This window comes from Loxodonta africana, chromosome 4, assembly GCF_030014295.1.
Source record: "Loxodonta africana isolate mLoxAfr1 chromosome 4, mLoxAfr1.hap2, whole genome shotgun sequence".
Classification (NCBI taxonomy): domain Eukaryota; kingdom Metazoa; phylum Chordata; class Mammalia; order Proboscidea; family Elephantidae; genus Loxodonta; species Loxodonta africana.
Genome location: NC_087345.1, coordinates 168,091,668 through 168,118,465, shown reverse-complemented (window position 1 = coordinate 168,118,465; position 26,798 = coordinate 168,091,668). Strand labels below are relative to the sequence as shown.

The 26,798-nt window shown below is 38.3% G+C and overlaps 1 protein-coding gene across 1 annotated transcript in view; it reads right to left on the bottom strand.

Moving 5' to 3' along the window:
• LOC100669100 (myosin-IIIa) overlaps positions 1-26,798 on the bottom strand; it is a 127,887-nt gene that overhangs the window by 11,174 nt on the left and 89,915 nt on the right. The window contains exons 12-15 of the mRNA XM_064285197.1: positions 26,547-26,700; positions 24,356-24,444; positions 4,413-4,490; positions 871-1,076 (exon numbers count right to left, since the gene is read on the bottom strand). Coding sequence (XP_064141267.1) covers positions 871-1,076; positions 4,413-4,490; positions 24,356-24,444; positions 26,547-26,700 — 527 coding nt within the window. The remainder of the gene's footprint in view (positions 1-870; positions 1,077-4,412; positions 4,491-24,355; positions 24,445-26,546; positions 26,701-26,798) is intronic.

Here is a 26,798-nt window from a genome sequence, read left to right as displayed (position 1 = left end):
AAAACTAGGTTTCACCTGAAAGCTGTAACAGGCTTCACCTTTGAAAATGGACACTGCTTTAAGTTTAATGACTAACGGAAATCCTAGAAATGATAAATACCAAAAACATGGGCATTTAAAATATTAAATATATAAGGTATTGAATATATATATCTCACCACTAATGTTTTACTTAATGAAATGTATTTAGGATATAGCTTAATTCATTTTACATTAATTTTAAATATTAAAAAGAATACCTTATATATAATTGATTCTTTTCAATCATCTTTTGAGGCTATATTTCATTTGACCCTTATAACAATCCTGTCAGGTAGTTATGGCATGTTTACTGTAAATAAATGAAGAAAACCATATGAGGAAAATGTGACTCTATATAGGCCAGGGTTTCCCAACCTTGGCACTACTGACATATTGGGCTGGATAATACTTTGTTGTGGGGGTTGTCCCGTGTACTGTAAAGATGTTAGCAGCATCCCTGGCCTCTAACCTCTAGATGACAGTAGCATCCCTCAATCGCAGTTGTGAAAACTGAGTAAGTCATTGAACGGAAAAATCTCTCCTAGTTGAGAATCACCGGTCCAGGTCCACGGACACATAGCAAGTGGCAGAGGTGGGACAAGAACCTAGATTATCCAACACCTTAGTACAGAAGCTTACTGCCAATGCTAATACATGGAATCACCAAGCTGATAACAGAAACTTCAGCCCCAGTTAATAGTTAACTTTTCTCTTAAGTACACAATAATTTGCATGAATAAAACGCCTCCCTCATTAAACACCTAAATAATTCTTTCCTACTTTGTTCCCTATATTCTTCAAAAAATTTTACATAAATCGAAACTGAAAATTAAAAATAAACACACATACCGCTTTATAAAGTCAGCAAAAAGTATCCGATGTGAATATCCTAGCCTTCGGATTCTTGCTGTTTCCAGGATTCCTGTACAGCGAAGCTGGAGCAAAACTTTCTCTTTGTCATACTTTCTCGCCTGACGGTCGTTATTGGGTTTGATGCAGCGAACAAAGTGAGGTTGGCCCACCACCATTTTAGATAATAAATCCATCAGGGAATACTGTAATGTGCAACAAAAGTAAATTTCCCAGTGTAGTATACAAAAAAGTATGAGTTTGCAGGGCTCTCTTTTTACTAAAAAGATAAAATTTTGAAAATTGAACATTATAAATGCTCACACTACTTCACAGTAACCGAAAGAAAATCTGTATTAATGCAAATTTTATTTAAAGGATATTAAAAAAATACAGATGTATGTATAAAAATATAGAGGCAATAACTAGAAACTTAGCTATTAAATGTTTGCCTATAAATTCTTAAGGCAACTTTAATCAATAGATATAGTTTTTAAAACATAGTTTGTCTGTAGTAATCACACCCTATCAGGGAAACTTGCTGAATTATAATATTTAGGCACACAACCTGGTTAATCCTACTTATATTATTAATTTCCTTGTCCAACTCTTACTTCATGCGAAGTATGAAAGTAAATACTTCAATCCCTGTCAGAATCATTTCCTAGTCTGGAATAAGGATGGAGAAGTTAATGCATTTTTAGTATGAAGGGCATACATATGAATTAAGCAAAGTGACATACATTCAAATACTCCAATCTGCTCCAGTTTGATAACTTTCTTATTTATTTTAGTACACATTTTTAATCACATAGATATGGAAACTGTGTTCTGCAGTAATAACTCAACAAAACAGCTGCCACTTATTGGACAACTAGAAAATATGATTTAACTAAAAGTGGAATCCCAGAAAACTAGTTTGTCAAAGACAAGAATCACGATTCATTGTCAAGATGATGTATGGACATAGATAACTATTGATGGCCACATCCTTTTAAAAAACCAAAACCAAACCCGTTGCCATCGAGTCGATTCTGACTCATAGTGACCCTGCAGGATAGGGTAGAACTGCCCCATAGGGTCCCCAAGGAGAGGCTGGTGGACTCGAACTGCCAATCTTTTGGTTAGCAACTGTAGTTCTTAACCACTGTGCCACATACCCTTTAGTGTTATAAAGCCCTGCAATCGCAAAGCCAGTGCAAACCAAATCCTGGAACTGGGCAACTGACAAAGCATGGATTTGCATTGCTTCCTTTTGGAGGCTGCTACTTAGATGTGCAGAAACCCTGGTGGCGTAGTGGCTAAGTGCTATGGCTGCTAACCAAAGGGTCGGCAGTTCAAATCCACCAGGCGCTCCTTGGAAACTCTATGGGGCAGTTCTGTCCGATAGGGTCGCTATGAGTCGGAATCGACTTGATGGCACTGGGTTTGGTTTTTACTTAGATGTGCCCTTCTTCAAGCAGCAGGGTCTGCCACTTTGCAGCCGTTTTTCATTACATTTATCTGTGAGTCGTCATTCCTTTAGTCAGGCAAACGTCTGTCAGGCACTGGAGATATCAAGGTGATACACGTGTCTGTATGCAAGCTGAGCAGGAGCTTACTGCAATTTGTTGTTGTTAGTTGCCATGGAGTCAATTCTAACTCCCAGAGACTCCATGTGCGGAGAGTAGAACTGCTCCACAGGGTTTTCGAGGCAGTGAGTGACCTTTTGGAAGCAGATCACCGCACTTGTCTTTGGAGACACCTCTGGGTGGGTTCCAGCCGCCAACCTCTTGACTCCTAATCAGACATTTAACTGTTTACACCACCCAGGGACTCCTACTGCAATTTAGGTATTGGCTTTTCTTAGAGAACCGGAGCTCTAGCGATGCAGTGATTAAAGAGCTCGCTGCTAACTGAAAGGTCGGTGGTTTGAACCCACTAGTCACTCAGTGGGAGAAGGATGTGGCAGTCTGCTTCTGTAAAGATTTACAGCCCTGGAAACCCTTTGGGGGCAGTTCTACTCTGTCCTATAGGGCCGCTAAGAGTTGGAATTGACTCCATGGCAACAGGTTTCTTCGTTTGTTTCTTAGAGACCAAGGCACAGGCACAGTGTTACACCAACTCTGTTCTGTAGAAGAGAAAAATGACTTTAAAAACACATTACATACTGTATAGAACTACCTTCTATGGCTTTTGACTTCAGCTACAGGATTAAAACTTATTGTATGAATTAATCTGGCTCAAACATACACAGTGATGTTCAGCAACAGCGGTATGATAATGGGCTGGGATAACTCACTGAAAGAAGGAAATCACCGGGCTGTAAATATTTTTGGTGATTCAGCTGCTTTGCGTTCCTGATGTAAGATGACTTTATCGGCAGCAAACGTGAGACACTGAGTACACAAAGGTAGGAGGCACTACTCAAAGATGATTAAGCACACAGTGTGCGCTGTGAGATTAGGACTTGAAGAACATTTAATAAAACGATCTAGCTATTTTAAAAAGTATTTTCACGATTCTTTCAGAGAACTAGATTTATTCAATGAATATTTGTAGTAAATTTAACTCAATTTCCTTCTCTCCCCTGCATTAAATTATACTATTAATAATTTCCATGTTTTAGGCTGTATTTTCTTCGGTTTCATTGGCTGGTGAATACGATTTATCAGAAGATATAAACAATAACTGGTGCCAATAATAACGGGAAGGTTATCAAGTGTTCCCCAAAGCACGGTGAAAATAAAGTGATTCTTGTCTTTCTTTTCTCCCATATTCTGCAAGGAAGAAAATTTCACACCTTGTTTCTCTGCTAAGGTAAGCACCGAATGATTCCCCTGGCATGTTACTGGGTCTTCCTGGTATCTCTTCTCTTTGCCTCAATAGAGCATGCAGTTCTATTTCCCTTTAGAGGTTTTTAGCTCATTTTTGTGAAGTCCCTGGGTGGAGTAAATGGTTAACATGCTTGGCTGCTAATCAAAAGGTTGGAGGTTTGTATCCACACAGAGGCACCTTGGGAAAAAGGCTTGGCTATTTGCTTCCAAAAAATCATAGCCATTGAAAACCCTCTGGAGCACAGTTCTACTCTGACACACTGAATTGGAATTGACTTGATTGCGACCTTTTTTGTCATTGTTGTTGTTTAATGTACAGGAAGATCTAGAATGGAGACGGATTCTCAACCATGCCCCATCTGTCTATCCAGGAGTGGGAAGGAGAGTTGGAAGTTACCATAGTATCGAATCAAAAACCATCTTAGGTTTTATTTTAGTAGAAATGCATTTGGTTCTATGGATAAATTTTAACCACATGATAGGTCTCCATTAAGGCTGACTGAGGATACAATAATTTCACAGATGAAATAGCAAAGTGAAACCAATACACAGATTTCTGACAGTGCCCTCTAATATATCCTCCATCTCACCAACAGTAAGTTCAATAAAATAAAATTTCTCTTTTGTTAATGGCACTCTGATATTTGGTACAAGTTTTTGATCAGTAATTCTCATTTAGAATGAATAACATGCCTAGGCAGTACAAAATATAACTTAATATCTTACTCTAAAATATGATGCAACTGTTTGTGTTTTCATGTTGGTCGTCTCTCTGGCATGGCGTGTGGCTTCTCCGTTTTCACCCTGAGAAGACCAAGGAAGACAGTGGTGTGTCAGTATCTACTGAACTTTATGATTTACAGGGAGTACATGGCATTTTCCTTCAGGTTATTTTTGCCTATGCTTTCAAATACATAAAACAACAAAAATGGTGGTACTTTTACCTTAAGGTCATTATTTTGTCAATCTCATTGGAATTTTAATTGGTCTTGCATGGAATGTGAATATATCTAACCCTGGATAATACATTTTTTGTGGATCTTAAATGTAACGTTAAAAAAAAGAGCTATAAAAAGAGAGCTGGGGTATATCAGAAATGCGCGATGATTTTAGCGACTAGGGATAATATAAAGGTAACATGATGGCATCTGTTTAAGCAGAAAAGAAAGATCAAAGCGAGAAAGAAAAACTGAGGAAAAGGCTGTTTATTTTTTGGAGCACACAAATATGGCCGTTGAAAAGGTGAGAGTCTTAGATTCACTGCCATGAAAAATGCATTTTCTTACCTTTGTCAGGTCGATTGATTTTTCTGAAGTCCTCATCTGATAGTTTATTATATTTTTAGTTTTAGAATGTGGCAGATTACCTGCAGGAATGTAGATAAAATGCATATGCCTCCTAGAATCCTTAATGGCTAGAAGATTCTTCTCATTTATTTAAATGTTAAAATTAGCACACTGTTGATCCCACAACATTAATATTTACATGCTTGGTTAACTATTTGCTAAGAAACATAGGGATAAAATGTTATGTGAACATTTACAACAAATTTTAAATTCAGAAGAAAACTCCAGTTTGGGGAAGAGAAAATGGTTGGATTATATATCATATTTGAAGTCATACATGCAAAGGATTTTAGAATCGTGAATACAATATAAGAACCAAAGAACTTGGGCTTTGGAGACTACTTCTAACACTTCTTAGTGGGTTAAACTTGGGAAAGCTGTTCAACAGTTCCAAGCCCCAATGTCTCATTTGTAAAAATAGAAATTTTTGGTAGAAATTGACAAGCTGATTCTAAAATTTATATAGAAAAGCAAAGGACCTATAATTGCTTAAACAACTCTAAAAAAAAAAAAAAAAGAAAAAAGTTGAATAAACTACCTAATGCTATGCCTTTTTAAAAAGCTACTATAATCAAGAAGTGTGCCCCATGGGCTGGCTCCTTCAGTGCCATTTCTTTGTTCCTGGTGTTGCTTTTTTCAGCCTCTTTTTGTTTCTTTTCTCTCTCTCATCTCCTCCCTTTTCTTTCTCTCAAACACCTGGCCTCTTGTGCCATCTCTGCTTCTTCTTGACAGGTTGTGAAGTGCCGCTGAACTGGGGAACTGCTTACCTGGTCTGTACCACCACACTGATGGGACCCCTGGGGCCTTTTCTTTCCTTTTTGTTTTTCTTCATTTCTCAGTTTCTCATCTTTCTCTACTTATCTTGTTTTCCTGTCTTCTGAATACCTGTGCTGTGTGCCATTTCCACCCCTTCTAGGCGGGTTGTACCATGTGGCATGGGAGCTACTCCCTGGTCTGTGCCACTGTACCTCTGGGATCTCTTGGGGCATTTTTTTCATTTATTTATTTTTTTCTTTTTTGTTTTCCTCCATTTCTCAGTTTCTTGTCTCTCTCTACTTTCCTCCTTTTCCTGTCTCCTGAATACCTGGCGCCATCTCTGCCTCTTCTAGACAGGCTGTGACCTGCAGTCTGGGAGCTACTTTCTAGGTTGCCGGTGGGATCCCTGGGGGCATTTTGTTTTTCTCTATTTTATTTATTTATTTATTTATCTCTTTTTTCCTTTTTGTTTTTCTTCATTTTTTGGTTTCTTGTCTCTCCACACCAATGGCAGGCTCCCTCAGGACTTTTTTTTTTGATTCTGTTTCTCTTTCCTCTTTCTCTTCTCTCCCATACCCACTTAGCTCCACACATCATAACCTCCCCTGTCCTTCCTGCCTATCTGTACCACGTGCTGAATATTGCACCCCCGAGCAGCACAGACATGGCCTACCAGAGCCTACCCTGGACTGACCCCTGGCTCCATCCTATCAGCCCCAGTACGTGCCCAAAACAACCCATCCCAGCCATTCCCTTCAGCTGGACCTGCCCTACTGCACCATAGCTGAGTAACTGGCCCTGTCCATTGAATAAGGTGGTGAGAAGTATCGTGCCCACAGGTGAGCAAATAACAAAGAATAAACAGCCCACCTGATCAAACGTAACCAAATTAAACAAAAAAGCAGGAAGAAACAAATCTACAATCAATAAATGAAGAAAACAACTAATGAATGTCCCAAAGACAGTAGATAATATCAAAACATATTAAAAAAAAAAAAAAAAAAAAAACAGGACAGGATGGTTCCAGCAGGCACCGAAACTAAAACACCAGATGACTTTCCAGTAGAAGAAAAGACACTGGAACTATGTGATAGTGCATTGAAATCTCTATTATTCAAAGCTATCCAAGAGTTAACGCAGCACTGGAACTGCTCACTCGTCTATGCCAAGAAATATGGAAGACAGATTCCCAACCAACCAACCAAAGAGATCCATATTTATGCCTATTCCAAAGAAAGGTGATCCAACTGAATTCTGAAATTAATAAACAATATCATTAATATCACACACAAGCAAAATTTTGCTGAAGATGATTCAAAAGTGGCTGCAGCAGTATATCGACAAGGAACTGCCAGAAATTCAGGCTGGGTTCAGAAGGAATGTGGAACAAGGTGTATCACTGCTGATGTCAGATGGATCCTGGCTGAAAGCAGAGGATACCAGAAGGATGTTTACCTGTGTTTTATTGGCTATGCAAAGGCATTCAAATGTATGGATCATAAAAATTATGGATAACTTTGTGAAGAATGGGAATTCCAGAACACTCAATTGTGCTCATGAGGAACCTGTATATAGCTCAAGAAGCAGTTGTTTGAACAGAACAAGAGGACTCTGTACGGTTCAAAGTCAGGAAAGGTGTGCATCAGGGTTGTATTCACCATACATATCCAATCTGTATGTTGAGCAAATAATCAGAGAAGCTGGACTATATGAAGAAGAACTCGGCAACAGGATTGGAGGAACTCATTAACAACCTGCAATACGCAGATGACACAACCTTGCTTGCTGAAAGTGAAGAGGACTTGAAATACTTACTAATGAAGATCAAAGACCACAGCCTTCAGTATGGATTGCACCTCAACATAAAGAAAACAAAAATCCTCACAACTGGACCAATGAGCAACATCGTGATAAATGGAGAAAAGATTGAAGATGTTGAGGATTTCATTTAACTTGGATCCACAATCAACACCCAGGAAAGCAGCAATCAAGAAATCAATTTGCACTGGGCAAATCTGCTGCAAAGGACCTCTTTAAAGTGTTGAAAAGCAAAGATGCCACCTTGAAGACTGAGGTGCACCTGACCCAAGCCACAGTATTTTCAATTGCATCATATGTATGTGAAAGCTGGACAATGAATAAGGAAGATCGAAAAATTGATGCCTTCGAATTGTGGTGCTGGTAAAGAATATTGAATATAACATGGACTACCAAAAGAATGAACAAATCTGTCTTGGAAGAAGTACAACCAGAATGTTCCTTAGAAGCAAGGGTGGCAAGACTGCATCTTACGTACTTTGGACATGTTGTCAGGAGGCAACAATCCCTGGAGAAGGACATTATACTTGGTAAAGTACAGCATCAGTGGAAAAGAGGAAGACCCTCAACAAGATGGGTTGACACAGTGGCTGCAACAATGAGCTCAAGCATAACAACAATTGTAAGGATGGTGCAGGACCAGGCAGTGTTTCATTCTGTTGTGCGTGGGGTCGCTATGAGTCAGAACTGACTCTGCAGCACCTAACAACAACAATAACAACAACATGCAACAGTTAAGCAAAAAGCAGAGAAAAATGAGGAAAAAATAGACAAATTCAAGGAAAAGGCAGACAAAATCATGGAAAAGAGAGGCAAAACAATGCAAGAATCCAGGAAAATAATACAGGAACAAAATGTCAACTAGAAGTCATACAAAAACAGCAATTAGAAATCCAAAAGATAAACAATAAGATTTCAGAAATGGACAGGGTCATAGAAGGGCTGAGGAGCAGGTTTGAAACAATGGAAGACAGGATCAGCAAAACTGAGGACAAACGCTTGGATACAACTTTGAGGAAAAATTAGAGAAAAGGAGGAAGAAAAATGAAGAAAGTCTGAGAATTATGTGGGATACAATCAAAAGAAAAAATCTGCCAGTGATCAGAGTTTCAGAACACAGGGAGAAAATGGAAAACAGAGAGGATCATTGAAGAATTGCTGGCAGAAAAATTCCCTAATATCTTGAAAGTTTAAAAGCCGACTATCTAAGAAGCTCAACAACCCCACATAGGACAGACCCCAAAAGAAAATCACCAAGACATATCATAATCAGACTCATTAAAACCAAGGACAAAGAAAGAATCCTGAAAGCAGCTTTAGAAAAATGAAAAGTCACATACAGAGGGGAAACAATAAGGCAAGCTCCTATTACTTAGCAGAAACCATGCAGGCAATAAAACAATGGGATGACATATATAAAACCTCAAAAGAAAAAAAAAAAATTGCCAACCAAGAATAACAAACAGAAATTAAGAGAATATGTCAAAACCAAACCAAACTTACCAGAATTAATACAGGGAGTCCTTCAGTATGAGAACAAACAACGCAAGATGACAGCCTGAATCTGGGACTCAAGATTGCACCAGTCAGATACTAACCTAGGAAATGAACTCTTCAGTATTATTCAAAATTAAAAGATTTACAACAGGTATCTAGAGAGGTTAATCTGTAATGTCAACAACATCAGAACAATAAAAGAGGGAATAAATGGTGTACATATAGAACTTTCTAATAGAGAGGAAGGCAAAGCAATACCAAGTAATAAAAGCATGGTTCAAACCAAGAAATTTCCAGGTATGTACAAAGATAGTTAACAAACTTACTAAAGAAAATAAAGAAAAACATGAAGTCTCAGTAAACACAAAATCTACAAAAAAAATAAGAAATGGACAGGCGGAGCCAAGATGGCAGAATAGGTAGATGCTTCCGTTAAGCCCTCTTTACAACAAAGACCCGAAAAAATAAGTGAAACGAGTATATTTGTGACAAGCTGGGACCTCTGAGCATAAAAGGCAAGCTTAGACAACGAACTGAGGGGCGAGGGAAGGAAGAGACTGTTCAGAAGCAGAGAGGAGTTGCCGGACCTGAATTGTGGGGAGCCCTCAGGCACCATTTCTGGAGCAGCTGCGGCAGAAGCAGCGGCAGTGGCAGGCTGGACCTAGCATTCGGCTGCAGTTTCCTCAGGGAGAAGCAGCCAGCCACACTGCCCACTCACACCTCCAGAACCTGAGCAGAAGGGCGCTCTCGGCAAAAGCTAAGTACTTGCGTATATTATACCACGCCCCCCCACCCCCAACCCAGCTTCAGCAGCTGAATCCCTAGGCCTGAGATAGACCCTGGTGAGCACCTGGAGCCGTCCTCCTGGCCTTGGGGAAGGAAAAAATTTCCAACTGGGGGGAAAAGATAATTTGCTAGCTCCATTAACTGGGGGAGCTCAGGACAGAAGCGGCTCCTGTCCATGCATAAACCGTCTGTGGACCTTGAGCACCTTTCCCTTTTGCATGGACCTGTGTGGGCCTATTTTGGGAGAATAGGCCCTTGTTGACAAACTCCAACCACTTCAGTGGTGCGGTGGAGAGGTGGGTGTTTGACGTTTGACATTGCTTTGCCTATTAAACAAGGTCCTCACCTACCCACAACAGGGACCTAAGGACTGGTGGCTCCACTTGGGTCACCCAGCCACCCATGACAGGTGCTCAGGGATAACTGGTACCTCCCAGTCCTTACAACAAAATTTTTGGGTGCCCATGGTCCCCCTGCAGAGCCCGCCCACTAGCATGCTCTAGGGAACAGAGACGCGTTTTCCTCAGAGGCACTTGGGGGTCGGTTCTCAGCCCCCTGCCTTGTTCAGAGCATGACCCCCTGCTGCAATCAGATACCAGTATATATGCCAATCACCCCTGCCCCTCTAAGACTGTAGGACAGAGCCTGTACCACACACTTGATGATCGGCTACCTGGAAACCTGAGCTGAATTCATACAAGAAAGCTGAATGGACTCCTAGACTGATATACCTGATAACAGCTCTAGCCAGCTGGGGACAGGACACCAGAGCTCCAAAGGAGAAAATAATCAAGCTAGCTCACTCAAGCAACCCATAGGGGTATACCAAAACAAAACAAAGCAAGCAGCTACGACACAGTAAGCAAGCATAAACTAATACAATAACTTATAGATGGCTTGGAGACAACAGTCAACATCAAGTCACATAAAGAAACAGGCCACGATCACCTCAACAGGCTCTCAAAACAAAGAATCTAGGGATCTTTTAGATGAAAGTGCATTCCTGGAATTACCAGATGCAGAATACAAAAGTTTAATATATAGAACCCTTCAAGACATCAGGAAGGAAATGAGGCAATATGCAGAACAAGCAAAGTAACACACAGATAAAACAACTGAAGAACTCAGAAAGATTATTCAGGAACATAATGAAAAGTTTAATAAGCTGGAAAAATCCATAGACAGACAGCAATCAGAAATTCAGAAGATTAACAAAAAAATTACAGAATTAGATAACTCAATAGAAAGTCAAGAGGAGCAGAATTGAGCAAGTAGAAGCTAGAATTTCTGAACTCGAAGATAAATCACTTGGCACTAATATATTTAAAGAAAAATCAAGATAAAGAATTAAAAAAAAATGAAGAAACCTTAAGAATCATGTGGGACTCTATCAAGAGAAATAACCTATGAGTGATTGGAGTACCAGAACAGGGAGGGATAACAGAAAATACAGAGAAAATTGTTGAGGATTTGTTGGCAGAAAACTTCCCTGATATTGTGAAAGATGAGAAGATATCTATCAAAGATGCTCATCAAACTCCACATAAGGTAGATCTTAAAAGAAAGTCACCAAGACATATTATAATCAAGCTTGCCAAAGCTAAAGATAAGGAGACAATTATAAGAGCAGCGAGGGATAAAAGAAAAGTCACCTACAAGGGAGAGCCAGTAAGAATAAGCTCGGACTATGCAGCAGAAACCATGCAGGCAAGAAGGCAATGGGATGAGATATTTTAAAAATTGAAGGAAAAAAATTGCTGGCCAAGAATCATATATCCAGCAAAACTGTCTCTTAAATATAAAGGTGAAATTAAGACATTTCCAGATAAACACAGGTTGAGGAAATTCGTAAAAACCAAACCAAAACTACAAGAAATATTAAAGGGAGTTCTTTGGTTAGAAAATCAATAATACCGGGTATCGACCCAAGACTAGAACACTGGGCAGAGCAACCAGAAGTCAAAAAGCCCAACACATGGTAATGACGATGTTATTATATAAAAGAAGACAACATTAAAATAATAAAGAGGGACTAAGAAATGTAATCATACACCTTCCATATGGAGAGGAAGATACGGTGATACAAGGAAATAAAAGCTGGTTACAAATTTAGAAAAATAAGGGTAAATAATAAAAAAAAAAATAAAAATAATAAGGTAACCAAAAAAGGAGATAAACTACCCTACTCATCAAAATAAAATACAAGGGAAAAATACAGACTCAGCAGAAACAAAACCAACAACAACAAATATGAGGAAAGGGCAATATATAAAGAAAATCTACTCAGCACATAAAATCAAGTGGGAAAAAGAAACTGTCAACACACAAAAAAAGACATCAGAATGATAGCACTAAATTCATACCTATCCATAATTACCCTGAATGTAAATGGACTAAATGCACCAATAAAGAGACAGAGAGTGGCAGAACGGGTTAAAAAACAAGATCCGTCCTTATGCTGCCTACAAGAGACACACCTTAGACTTAGAGACATAAACAAACTAAAACTCAAAGGATGGAAAAAAATATCTCAAGCGAACAACAATCAAAAAAGACCAAAGGTGGCAATATTAATTTCTGACAAAATAGACTTTAAAGTTAAATCCATCAGAAAGGATGAGGACAGTATATAATGATTAAAAGGACAATACACCAAGAAGATATAACCATATTAAATATTTATGCACCCAATGACAGGGCTGCAACATACATAAAACAAACTCTATCAGCATTGAAAAGTGAGATAGACAGCTCTGCAATAATAGTAGGAGACTTCAACACACCACTGTCGGTGAAGGACAGGGTATCCAGAAAGAAGCTCAATAAAGATACGGAAGATCTAAGTGCCACAATGAACCAACTTGACCTCGCAGGCATATACAGACCACGTCACCCACCAGCAACCAAGTATACTTTCTTTTCTAGTGCACATGGAACATTCTCTAGAACAGACCACATATTAGGTCATAAAGCAAGCCTTAGCAGAATCCAAAACATTGAAATATTACAAAGCATCTTCTCTGACCATAAGGCCATAAAAGTGGGAATCAATAACAGGAAAAGCAGGGAAAAGAAATCAAACACTTGGAAACTGAACAATACCCTGCTCTAAAAATCCTGGATTATAGAAGACATTAAGGATGGAATAAAGAAATTCATAGAATCCAATGAGAATGAAAACACTTCCTATCAGAACATTTGGGACACAGCAAAAGCAGTGCTCAGAGGCCAATTTATATTAATAAATGCACACATCCAAAAAGAAGAAAGGGCCAAAATCAAAGAACTATCCCTACAACTTGAACAAATAGAAAGAGAACAACGAAAGAAACCCACAGGCACTAGAAGAAAACAAATAATAAAAATTAGAGCTGAACTAAATGAAATAGAAAACAAAAACAATTGAAAGAATTAACAAGACCAAAAGCTGTTTTTTTTAAAAACTCAACAAAATTGATAAACCATTGCCCAAACTGACAAAAGAAAAGCAGGAGAGGAAGCAAATAACCCAAATAAGAAACGAGATGGGCAATATTACAAGAGACCCAACTGAAATTAAAAGAATCATATCAGATTACTATGAAAAAGTATACCCGAACAAATTTGAAAACCTAGAAGAAACGGATGCACTCCTAGAAACACATCACTTACCTAAACTAACACAAACAGAGGTAGAACAACTAAATAGACCCATAACAAAAGAAGAGATTGAAAAGGTAATCAAAAAACTCACAATCAAAAAAAGCCCTGGTCCGGACAGCTTCACTGCAGAGTTCTACCAAACTTTCAGAGCAGAGTTAACACCACTACTACTAAAGGTATTTCAGAGCATAGAAAAGGATGGAATACTACCAAACTCATTCTATGAAGCCACCATATCCCTGATACCAAAACCAGGTAAAGATGCCACAAGAAAAGAAAATTATAGACCTCTATGGATGAAAAAATCCTCAATAAAATTCTAGCCAATAGAATTCAACAACATATCAAAAAAATAATTCACCATGACCATGTGGGATTCATACCAGGTACGCAGGGATGGTTTAACATTAGAAAAATGATTAATATAATCTAGCACATAAATAAAACAAAAGACAAGAATCACATGATTTTATCAATTGATGCAGAAAAGGCATTTGACAAAGTTCAAGACCCACTCATGATAAAAACTCTCAGCAAAACAGGAACAGAAGGAAAATTTCTCAACATAATAAAGGGCATTTATACAAAGCCAACAGCCAACATCACCCTAAATGGAGAGAGCCTGAAAACATTCCCATTGAGACTGGGAGCCAGACAAGGATGTCCTTTATCACCACTCTTATTCAACATTGTGCTGGAAGTCCTAGCCAGAGCAATCAGGCTAGATAAAGAAATAGAGGGCATCCAGATTGGCACGGAAGAAGTAAAAGTATCTCTATTTGCAGATGACTTGATCTTATACACAGAAAACCCTAAGGAATCCTCCAGAAAACTACTGAAACTAGTAGAAGAGTTCAGCAGAGTATCGGGATACAAGATAAACATACAAAAATCAGTTGGATTCCTATACACCAACAAAAAGAACATCGAAGAGGAAATCACCAAATCAATTCCACTTAGAGTAGCCCCCAAGAAGATACAATACTTAAGAATAAATTTTACCAGAGATGTAAAAGACTTATACAAAGAAAACTACACTACACTTCTGCAAGAAACTAAAAGAGACTTACATAAGTGGAAGAACATACCTTGCTCATGGATAGGAAGACTTAACATTATAAAAATGTCTACTCTACCAAAAACAATCTATACATTTAATGCAATTCCAATCCAAATCCCAAGACATTCTTCGATGAGATGGAGAAACAAATCACCAATTTCATGTGGAAGCGAAAGAGGCCCCAGAAAAATAAGGCATTACTGAAAAAGAAGAACAAAGTAGGAGGCCTTACTTTACCTGATTTTAGAACCTATTATACCGCCACATTAGTCAAAACAGCCTGGTACTGGTACAACAACAGATACATGGACCAATGGAACAGAATTGAGAATCCAGACATAAATCCATCCACATATGAGCAGCTGATATTTGACAAAGGCCCCAAAACAGCGAAATGGGGAAAAGACAGTCTTTTTAACAAATGGTGCTGGCATAACTGGATATCCATCTGCAAAAAAAAATGAAACAAGACCCATACTTCACTCCATGCACAAAAACTAACTCAAAATGGACCAAAGACCTAAATATAAAATCTAAAATGATAAATATCATGGAAGAAAAAATAAGGACAACGTTAGGAGCCCTAATACATGGCATAAACAGTATAGAAAACATTATAAAGAACGTAGAAGAAAAACTAGATAACTGGGAGCTCCTAAAAGTCAAACACTTATGCTCATCCAAAGACTTCACCAAAAGAGTAAAAAGACTACCTACAGACTGGGAAAAAGTTTTTAGCTATGACATTTCTGATCGGCGCCTGATCTCTAAAATCTACATAATACTGCAAAAACTCAACTGCAAAGAGACAAATAACCCAATTAAAAAATGGGCAAAAGATATGAATAGACACTTCACTAAAGAAGACATTCAGGTAGCTAACAGATATATGAGGAAATGTTCATAATCATTAGCCATTAGAGAAATGCAGATCAAAACTACAATGAGATTTCATCTCACTCCAACAAGGCTGGTATTAATCCAAAAAACACAAAATAATAAATGTTGGAGAGGCTGTGGAGAGACTGGAACACTTATACACTGCTGGTGGGAATGTCAAATGGTACAACCACTTTGGAAATTGATTTGGCACTTCCTTAAAAAGCTAGAAATAGAACTAGAGTACAATCCAGCAATCCCACTCCTTGGAATATATCCTAGAGAAATAAGAGCCTTTACACGAACAGATATATGCACACCCATGTTTATTGCAGCACTGTTTACAATAATAAAAAGCTGGATGCAACCAAGGTGCCTATCAACACATGAATGGATAAATAAATTATGGTATATTCACACAACGGAATACTATTCATCGATAAGAACAGTGAGGAATCTGTGAAACATTTCATAACATGGAGGAACCTGGAAGGCATTATGCTGAGTGAAATTAGTCAGTTGCAAAAGGACAAATATTGTATAAGACCACTACTATAAGAACTTGAGAAACAGTTTAAACTGAGAAGAAAACATTCTTTTGTGGTTACGAGAGAGGGGAGGGAGGGAGGGTGGGAGAGGGGTATTCACTAATTTGATAGTAGATAAGAACTACTTTAGGTGAAGGGAAAGACAGCACACAATACAAGGGAGGTCAGCACAATTGGACTAAACCAAAAGCAAGGATGTTTCCTGAATAAACTGAATGCTTCGAAGGCTAGCGTAGCATGGGCAGGGGACTGGGGACCATGGTTTCAGGGGACATCTAAGTCCATTGGCATAATAAAATCTGTTAAAACCTTCTGCATCCCACTTTGAAGAGTGGTGTCTGGGGTCTTAAACGCTAGCAAGCAGCCATCTAAGATGCTAAGCAGCCATCTAAGACCATCAATTGGTCTCAACCCACCTGGATCAAAGCAGAATGAAGAACACCAAGGACACAAGGTGATTTTAAGCCCAAGAGACAGAAAGGGCCACATGAACCAGCAACTACATCATCCTGAGACTAGAAGAACTAGATGGTGTCTGGTATATCTGATGACTGCCCTGACTGGGAACACAACAGAGAACTCCGAGGGAGCAGGAGAGCAGTAGGATGCAGACCCCAAATTCTCATAAGACCAGACTTAATGGTCTGACTGAGACTTGAAGGACCCCGGTGGTCACGGCCCCCAGACCTTCTGTTGCCCCTGGACAGGAACCATTCCCGAAGCCAACTCTTCAGACCTGGATTGGACTAGACAATGGGTTGGAGAGGGATGCTGGTGAGGAGTGAGCTTCTTGGATGAGGTGGACACTTGAGACTATGTTGGCATCTCCTGCCTGGAGGGGAGATGAGAGGGTGGAGGGGGTTAGAAGCTGGTGAAAAGGACACGAATGGAGGGAGAGAGCAGGCTGTCTCATTAAAAAAAAAAAAAAAAAAATTGTGTCTCATTAAAAAAAAAAAAAACTTTTTTTTTGTCTCATTGGGGGAGAGTAATTGGGAGTGTGTAGCAAGGTGTATCTGGGTTTTTGTGTGAGAGACTGACTTGATTTGTAAACTTTCACTTAAAGCACAATAAAAATTATTTTTTTAAAAGAGAAGTGAAAATAAAAAAATCCACAAACGAAAGAATTCAGCATAGTAGAGTAACAGGAACAAAGAAAATGTCAGCACTACAAAAAAAAAAAAAAAAAAAAAAGCACTACAAAATGACAGCAATAAACTAACACGTATCAATAATTACACTGACTGCGAATGGCCTAAACGTACCCATAAAGAGACAGAGAGTGACAGAATGGACAAAAAACAACAACACCAACAACAACAAAAAACCAGAATCCATCAATATGCTGTCTACAGGAGACACACCTTAGAAACAAAGACATAAATTTATTAAAAATCAAAGGATGGAAAAAATGTATCAAGCAAACAGCTACTAAAAAAGAGCAGGAGTGGCAATACCAATCTCAGATAAAACAGACTTTAAACCAAAATTTACCATAGAAGTCAAAGAAGAGCATTATATAATGTTTAAAGGGATGATCCAACATGAAGATGTAACCATAATAAATATCCATGCACTCAATGACAGGGCTCCAAAGTACATAAAACGAACTCTAACAGCACTGAAAAGAGAAATTGACAGTTCCACAATAATAGTAGGAGGCTTCAACACACCACTTTCGGTAAAGGACAGAACACCTAGAAAGAAACTGAACAAAGATAAAGAAGATCTAAAGGCAACATTCAGCCAACTTGAACTCATAGACATATATAGAACACTCCACCTAACAGCTGCAAAGTACATATTCTTTTCCAACGTACATAAGATGTTCTCCAGAATAGACCATATCTTAGGCCACAAAGCAACCCTCAACAAAATCCAAAACATTGATATAATACAAAGTATCTTTTCTGATCACAACACCATCAAAGTAGAAATTAACAATAGGAAGGGCAAGGAAAAAAAAAATCAATTACATGGAAACTGAATAACACCCTGCTTAAAAACCACTGGGTAACAGAAGAAATCAGAAATGGAATAAAAAAATTCCTAGACTCAAACGAGAACGAAAACACATCATACCAAAACCTCTGAGACACAGCAAAGGCAGTGCTCAGAGGTCAATACATAGCAACAGATGTACACATCAAAAAAGAAAAGAACAATGTCAAAATATTAGCTATACAACTTGAACAAATAGAAAGAGAACAGTGAAAGAAGCCCACAGCCACCAGTAGAAAGGAAATAATAAAGATCAGAGAAGACACAAATGAAAGAGAATAGAAAAACAATAGAAAGAATCAACTAAACCTAAAGTTGGTTCTTTGAAAAGATCAACAAATCACTGGCCATATTGACAAAAGAAAAACAGGAAAGGATGCAAATAACTCAAATAAAAAATGAAATGGAGGACATTACAACAGTCCCAAGTGAAATACAAAGGATCATAAGATAATATTATGACAAACTGTACTCCAACAAATTTGAAAACCTAGAGGAAATGGACAATTTCTAGAAACACTCTACTTACCCAAACTAACACAAAATGATGTTGAAAATCTGAACAGATTCATAAGAAGAGATTGAAAAGGTAACAGTCATAATAAAAAAAAACCCAACAAAAAAAAGCCTTGGCCCAGATGGCTTCACTGGAGAGTTCTACTAAACATTCAGAGAAGAGCTTACATCAGCAGTGCCCAAATTATTTCAGAACAAAGAAAAGGAAGGTATATTTCCAAATTCATTCTATGAAGCCAGCATAACCCTGATACCAGAACCAGGCCAAGACACCACAAAAAAAGAATAGTACAGATCAATATCTCTCATGAATATAGATGCAAAAATTTTCAACAAAATTCTAGCCAATAGAATTCAGCACCATATCAAAAAAATAATACACCAGACCAAGTAGGATTCTTACTAGGTATGCAGAGGTGATTCAACATTAGAAAATCAATCAATATAATCCATCACATAAATCTAAGGAAATAAACACATCATCACCCCAACCAATGCAGAAAATGCATTTGACAAAGTCCAACACCCATTCCTGATAAAAATTCTCAATAAAATAGGCATAGAAGGCAAATTCCTCAACACGATAAAGGGCATCTATACAAAAGCAACAGCCAACATCATTCATTTGGCTGAGGTTCACTCTTCGGCCAAAGATTAGACAGGCCCATAAAACAAAACAAGAGTAAAGGAGCACACCAACCCAGGGACAAGGACCTGAAGATAGGAGGGGACAGGAAAGCTGGTAATAGGGAGCCCAAGGTCAAGGAGAGAAAATGTTGACATATCGTCGTGGGGCTGGGAAACAATGTCATAAAACAGTATGTGTAATAACCGTTTAATGAGAAGCTAGTTTGTTCTGTAAACTTTCATTTAAAGTACAATAAAAATAAAAAAGATATGTAAAAATTAACTCTACATGGATAACAGACCTACTTTTAAGAGCTAAAACTATTAAACTTCTAGAAGAAAACACAAGAGAAAATATTAGAGATTTGAGGTTGGCCAAGAATTCCTGACGATGACTCCAGAAGGTTGAACTAAAAGAAAAAGACTCTTCAAAAGATACTACTAAGGAATTCAAAAGGCACACCACAGACAGGGAGAAAGTATTTGCAAGACCTGTAATAAACAAAAGAGTTTTATCTAGAATATATAAGGAATGCTTACAAGTAAATAATAAAGCAGGAAAAATATTTACAGACACTTCAACTAAGAAGATAATTGGATGGCAAATAAACAGATGAAAAGATGCTGAACACCATTGGAGATTAGGGAAATAAAAATTAAAACCATAATGAAATACCACTACACACCAACTAGAATGGCTAAAATTAAAACCAAAATAAAACTGGTCATGCCAAGTGTAGGTGAGGATGGGGGCAGTGAGAACTCACATACACTACTAGTAAGAATGCAAAATGGAGCAATCACTTTAGAACACGGTTTGGTAGTGTCTTGACAAGTTAAACTATACCATGACCCAGTAATTGTAATCCCAGGAATTTACCCAAGAAAAATGAAAGCCTGTCTAAATACTTACACGTGAACGCTCTTAGATGCTGCATTTGTAATAGGCAAAAATTGGAAACAACTCAAATGTCCATTAATAGGTGAGTGGATAAACAAATTACGCTACAGGTAATTCCCAACTCAACAATGTATTCGAGTTACGACGAATCACTCTGAACAGCAGCGTATCTGGAACACTGCATCTTCCTGGGAGGAAGTTACAGGAAAATGCACGCAGGGGATATGGAAAAAATTGCTGAGTTATGGGAACATAATCCAAGCACTTGGTGAGGATAATATAGTGGAAGAGATCTGTGGAAAAATTGTCCATATGGCAAGAATGCTGAATTTAGAACGCGATACTGCCCATGATGGAACGGCACATAAATCATGGAGAAGGGGAACTGACAGATCAGGTCTTAATGGGTTTTGAAGAGGAAAAAAATGCTGGAGAAGAAAGAAAGGATGAGGAAACGGAAGGAGAGAAGTTGTCAAAAAATTTTACAGTGAAAGGATTAGCTGGAGTTTTTTTTCTAAACTAAATCAGGGGCTTGAACACATGGATCCAAACGCTGATCACTTGGCTAAAGTCAATAGGCAGATTCGAGAAGCAGTGACAGGTTACTGCAAAATACATGAAAAAAGGAAAGGACCACACAGACAACTCTCACTAATCTTCTGACTAGAACTGCCATTCCCATTCCCAGGGATAATCTGGATGATCCAGAACCTTCCACAAGAGGAGTTATTACAGCAACTGACAAAATGCCAACGTTGGCCAACTCTCCTTCATCGTCTGAATACATTTTTATGATTTGTGTATTTTTTATGTATGTATGTATTAAAATATACCTATAAGTTTATATGTAATGTTTTCCCCAAAGACAAATGAAGACAAAAAAAGATCAGGTTTATAAAGCTACTGATAATAAAAGGCAATAATAATAAAAACAAACAAAAAAGAAATGAAGCATTCAGCTTATGTCAAAACCAATTTAGGACAGACTCATTGAAATGTAACCCCATCATAAGTCAGGGACTACCTGTACCTCCATATTCGGCAATAAAAAGTAATCAACTATCGAGAGATACAACTATATGGATCAATCTTAAAATATTTTTGTTGATTGAATGAAGCCAGCCCCCCCTAAAAAAAACCCAGTATATATTATATGATTCCATGTACATAAAATTCGAGAAAATGCAAATTTAGCTGAGGAGGGAGGGAAGGGGTGAGGAAGGAGCAGGAGTGAAGGATTACACAGGATTACATGAGAAAACATTTGAGGGTGATGGCTATGTTCACTATTGAGTATGGTGATGGCTTTACAAGTGTTTATGTATGTCAAAATTCATCAAATTTTAATCCTTAAATATATGCAGTCTATTGCATGTAGCTCAGTAAAGTTATATATATATATATATATATATATATATTATATGAATGGAAAGAACAATTTTAAACTACTAAAGAAGCCAACCTGAACTACTTTCTTCCTACTTGAAAGAAAACGCAGGATATATACGGTTGGGTGGAACAAAGACATATGAGTTTCTAATCACTAAGGCAAAGCTCGCTGAACCTGCAGAATCTCAAAGGCTGCCCACCCCTGAAAAGAGCCAGTGATCTGAGCTCTTGGAGATGAGCGTACTTGTAGGCAGAAGTTAGAATACCATCATATTTTCTGGTGAGCGCTCCAGAAATTTTCCTTTAATGAAAGCCTAGTTTCTTTATATTCACCTTTACATTTTTTTCAGATGATCTAGAGCTGAGGATGTTAATAAACACATATTCAGTGAGCTGAAGACAAAACAACCTGAAAAATTGGGGAGTATACTCACAAAAATCATAAAGACAGAATTACTTGACTGGCCAGGGCCTGAGAAACCTTCTTGGTTAAAAGAAATTACCTTACCTGTTTTTGTCAGAGGGTGGTTGACTAGCTGCTGAATTACACTGTTTTCCGATGACCTCAAAAGTAGCACAATATCAGTTGGAAGAGTGTCTCTATTTTTAGCTAAAAACCCACTTGCATTATAGAGGACCTGTTGATAAAGTATGTTGTCATAATTATCACAAGCAACACTGTTGCTGATATCATCATCAATAGACGCTTACCTCGAGCTTCCTCTGCGCGGGGCAGCAGGGATACAAAGGTTTACAAAGGTAGCTCATACAACTTCAGGTTTACAGTATATCTTGTCAGAGAAAAACTTGTGTCTGACTGATTTTATCTGGGCTGAAATGACCAAAGAGTTTTCATTCCTGCCATTTATTATAATTTTGGTGTATTTCTTTTCTCTATTTGGAGGGTTGAGACAGGCTATAAAGGTGGAACACACTGAGGCTACCAAGGCATTCCCATTTCTATGATAACTGAGCCATCTGCAGAGAATTACCATTGTGTATTTTTATCCGAGTAGTAAACCCCAAATATGAAATCCATTGCTGTTGAGTCAATTCTGGCTCATAGCGATCCTATAGGTCAGAGTTAGAACTGCCCTGTAGGGTTTCCAAGGCCGTAATCTTTATGGAAGCAGATTGCCACATCTTTCTCCTATGGAGCAGGTGGTGGGTTTCAATTGCCAACCTTTCAGTTAGCAGTAGAGTGTTTAACCACTGTGCAACCAGGGCTCCTTATCTGAGTGGTAGTGTGGTCTAAATACACTGTGGGTGTTTGTGTTCCTGGCACTTCTAAATAATTTTAAAACTTTCTGAAGATCCATATAATCCAAAGACTTCTGTAAACACAAAACCCAGTGGTGACTTCTGTAGGATGATTAAATATGATCATTAAACAACTGGATAAAATGATCATAGCCAGTTGCCATCTAGCCAACCCCAACTCATGGAGATCCCATGTGTGTCAGAGTAGAACTGTTCTCTATATAGTTTTCAACAGCTCATATTTTAGAATTAGATTGCCAGATCTTTCTTCCAAGGCACCCCGGGTAGACTCAAACTTCCAGCAGCTGAGTGTGTAAACCTGTGTACCATGAAGGAACTCCAAAATGATCATGGGCAACTGTTATGAATGCTTTAAACGAGGTTTATTTGGAAAATCATGTGCTGAAAGTCATGAGGGAGTCTATACCAAAACCAACCAAACCCACTGCCATCAAGTCGATTCCAACTCATAATGACCCCATAGGACAGAATAGAACTGCCCCACACAGTTTCCAAGGAGCAGCTGGTGGATTCGGACTGTCAACATTTTGGTTGGCTATAACGGTAATGATTTAAGGTAGATTTCTTCAATGACAAATATCTGTGGAATATTGGCTGAAACATGGAGTTGCCAAGTAGGCTGGAATGCTTGGGATTCTGTTATTTTATTTTATGTATTTCTTGTTTTATATTTTTTTTTCCTTGAATATCTCCTTAGTCCTCCAATACTTATAACATCATTGTGGGAGAATAACCCATTATTCTCTGCAGAAGGGAGGGAAAGCATCTGAGATTTGCTCTGATGTGATGATGTGTATCTTTCAATGTGTACACATTTCTTTCTCCAACTGTATAATGGTCTATTAGCCAGTTCCATCTGTCTGGATTGCCTCAGTAACTGACCATAGCTCCAGCCTGGCACCTTCTCTTGTTGGGAGGGGAGAGGGACAAGGGCTGTAGTGGAGAGAGAAACATTTAAGGTCTGTATAAATGGTCTCCAGCTATCAGTAAACAAAAAAATAAAAAAAAACTTAACCAGTTGCTGTCAAGTCAGTTCTGCTCATGGCGACTCATGTGTGTCAGAGTAGAACTGCGCTTCACAGGGTTTTCAATGGCTGATTTTTTAGAAGTAGGTCACCAGGCTTTTCTTCCAAGGTACCTCTGGGTAGATCTGAACCTTTCAGTTAGTAGCTGAACCAGGTATTATTAAGAGAAGGGGAAAAAAAAGTATCCATTGCCAGCTAATCTCACCCAAAATCAGATCTTAGGATCAGAAAGATGGACTCTTTAAGACTGGTCTTTTTCTTTCTTGTTTTCTTTTAGTTTTTTAATAAAAATTCTTCTAGAAAAACTATGACTTTGTGTTTATTGAACTAAGAGAAGAAGGATTTTTTATAACTTTTCAGGACATCGCTAGACATAAGTGTCCCTAGAGACCTAGAGCAGTGGTCATCTCCATTGTGAGTGGCTGGCTAAGGGTAGGGACAGATTGCAGGAAGTTGGAGGACAGAGTGACAGCCAGATGGGGGATCACATGGCTATCTAATTACAACCATCTATAAATATTTCTGTCCATAATTTTTCATTTCTTTACTACTGGACAAAAACTAAGGAGAAACTCAGTCAAAATTCTACAGAGTTCCCACCTTTCCTGCATAGTGGTGAATTCCAAAACTAAGTTCCATTCTTTTGGGCTTCCAGAAGTACTGTGATTTCAGGTTGTTTTCAAATTTTTCTGTAGAAATAAAAATAGAATCATCTTTCACCATAAAAAGGGACAAAGACAGAAAATGCTAATATATGCAGGACTTGGAATATAACTACAAATGGTAAAGCAACACTCAAGGTCATGAATTTTCACCATTCCATTATGATTTAGAGCAGTGGCCCTCAAACTTAGGCGTGCATCAGGCTTGTTAATACATAGACCGCAGGGCCCCATCCCCGGTTTCTGATTCAGGAGCTCTGGAGTAAGACCCAAGAATTTATATTTCTAACAAATTCCTAGGTGATGCTGATGTTACTGGTCTGGAGACCGCATTTTGAGAACCACTGGTATAGAGGAAGGGAATTACCTGAGAATGACCAGTCAAAGAGTTTTATGAAACACAGTCTGATGCCAAGCCATGACCCTAGAAACTTGGTGTTTTGACTCCCCTTTTTATTTGAGAAAATTTTTATTTGAGAAGGCTTAGGTTATTGCTGATTACATACGAAGGATCAACCAAAAATACCGGTTGCCTTTGAGTTAATTCAGACTCATGGCGACCTCATGTGGTCACAGTAGAACTGTGCTTCGCAGGGTTTTCATGGCTGTGACATTTCTGAAGTAGATTGCCAGGCTTTTCTTCTGAGGTGCCCCAGGTAGGTTTGTACAGCTAACCCAAGGACTCCCATAAGAAAGATGATAGGGTCATATAGGCAGTTATATTTCTAGAACAATTTCACTAGCTTCAGGGAAACCTGCCATTCCATGTTCTAGAAGGAACATTTTAACATTAAAATCAAGTGACTGCCATGAAATGATTTCCCCCACAACCTCAGGGTTCTGAGCAGTAGAGGGCTATTTTCTTCTCCATCTAGGATTGTTTAAATAGAGAAGAGAATAAGCCGATCAGTGAATCAGGAGGAAGCAAAGCCATAGACTTAATGATAAGAAACAGGCTGTGTATATCACCAAACGTGAATGAGAGAAAAGTGTGAATCTCAATTTTGTGTAAGTGCTTGTTACACACAATTCACACCGCCTATCATCAGGGGATATGGTGCTCCACATTAGAAAACTTTTCAGATACCTGAAAATGCTGGTTGTTTTTTAATTTAAGGAGTAGGACGCTTTTATTTTAACCATGCTGAATGAGGATCTTCTTAAATATATTATACACCACTCTGCCTTCTCAAACAGAAAAAATGAGTAAGTTTAATCTTTCTTTGATGACTCAGGATTATTATCATGAACTTTTATTAATGTGCTGTAACTTCAAGGTTATTAAGGTGTTTGAGGCTAACTGCCTCTATTAGATAAACGATTACACAATCATAGATGAACTTCTTTCCTCTCTTTTAGCCATCTCTTTCCAAATTCTAGAGCCGTCCCTCTGCCCTGCCCACCAATTTCTAATTTGGTTCTGAATAATTTCTAAGGTCATTTCCAGCTTAAGAGTCTATAGTTAGGACTCTACCATAAAGTAAGGAGAATTCCAGTGTCCAAACTTGTTTAACAACAAACCAAACCCGTTGCCATCAAGTAGATTCCAACTCATAGCAAGCCTATAGGACAGAGCAGAATTTCACCAAAGGTTTTCCAAGGCTGTAATCTCTATAGAAGCAGTCTGTCACATCTTTCTCCTGCAGATGGTGGGTTCAAAATACGGGCCTTTTGGTTAGCAGCTGAGCAGTTTAACCACTGCACCAAATAAGTTTAAGGGCTCCTTAAACTTGTTTAATCATCCCTAAATACTTCACGTTATTATAAACGTTCTCTTGTAAAGTTACACACACAGGTTTTGTAACAGCCATTTTCTCCTAAAACCAAAAAACCATTGTCATTGAGTCAATTCAACTCATGGTGATCCCATGTGTGTCAGAGTAGAACTGTGTTGCACAGGGTTTTCAATGGCTGTTTTTTCAAAAGTAGAAGATGACCAGGCCTTTCTTCTGAGGAGCCTCCAACCTTTTGGTTAACTGAGCATATTAGCCATTTGCACCATCCAGGGCAGTGGGTTTTTTTTTAGGGCATATTATCTCCCAGATAATTAAAAAAAATGAAAAAATATCATCCAGAATTATATTAATTCATTTGTAAAACTATGCAGACATACTGGATTGAAAACTTACCTATAAGAGTTTGGTCAGTGGCCTTGGGAAATCTGCTTTCTTCATCAAGTAGGGACAGTAAACCCATTGGCTTCTGCAGGAACATGTCTAAGAGTGGCCGGTTATCTTCATATTCTATAACTCTGGCATCAACATCTTCATGCAGGTATTCATTCTATTACAGGTCACAATACATACAGAAAAACTTGCATAAATAATATTAGCTTGATAGTACTAAAAAAAAACCAAACCTGTTGGCATCAAGTCGAGTCC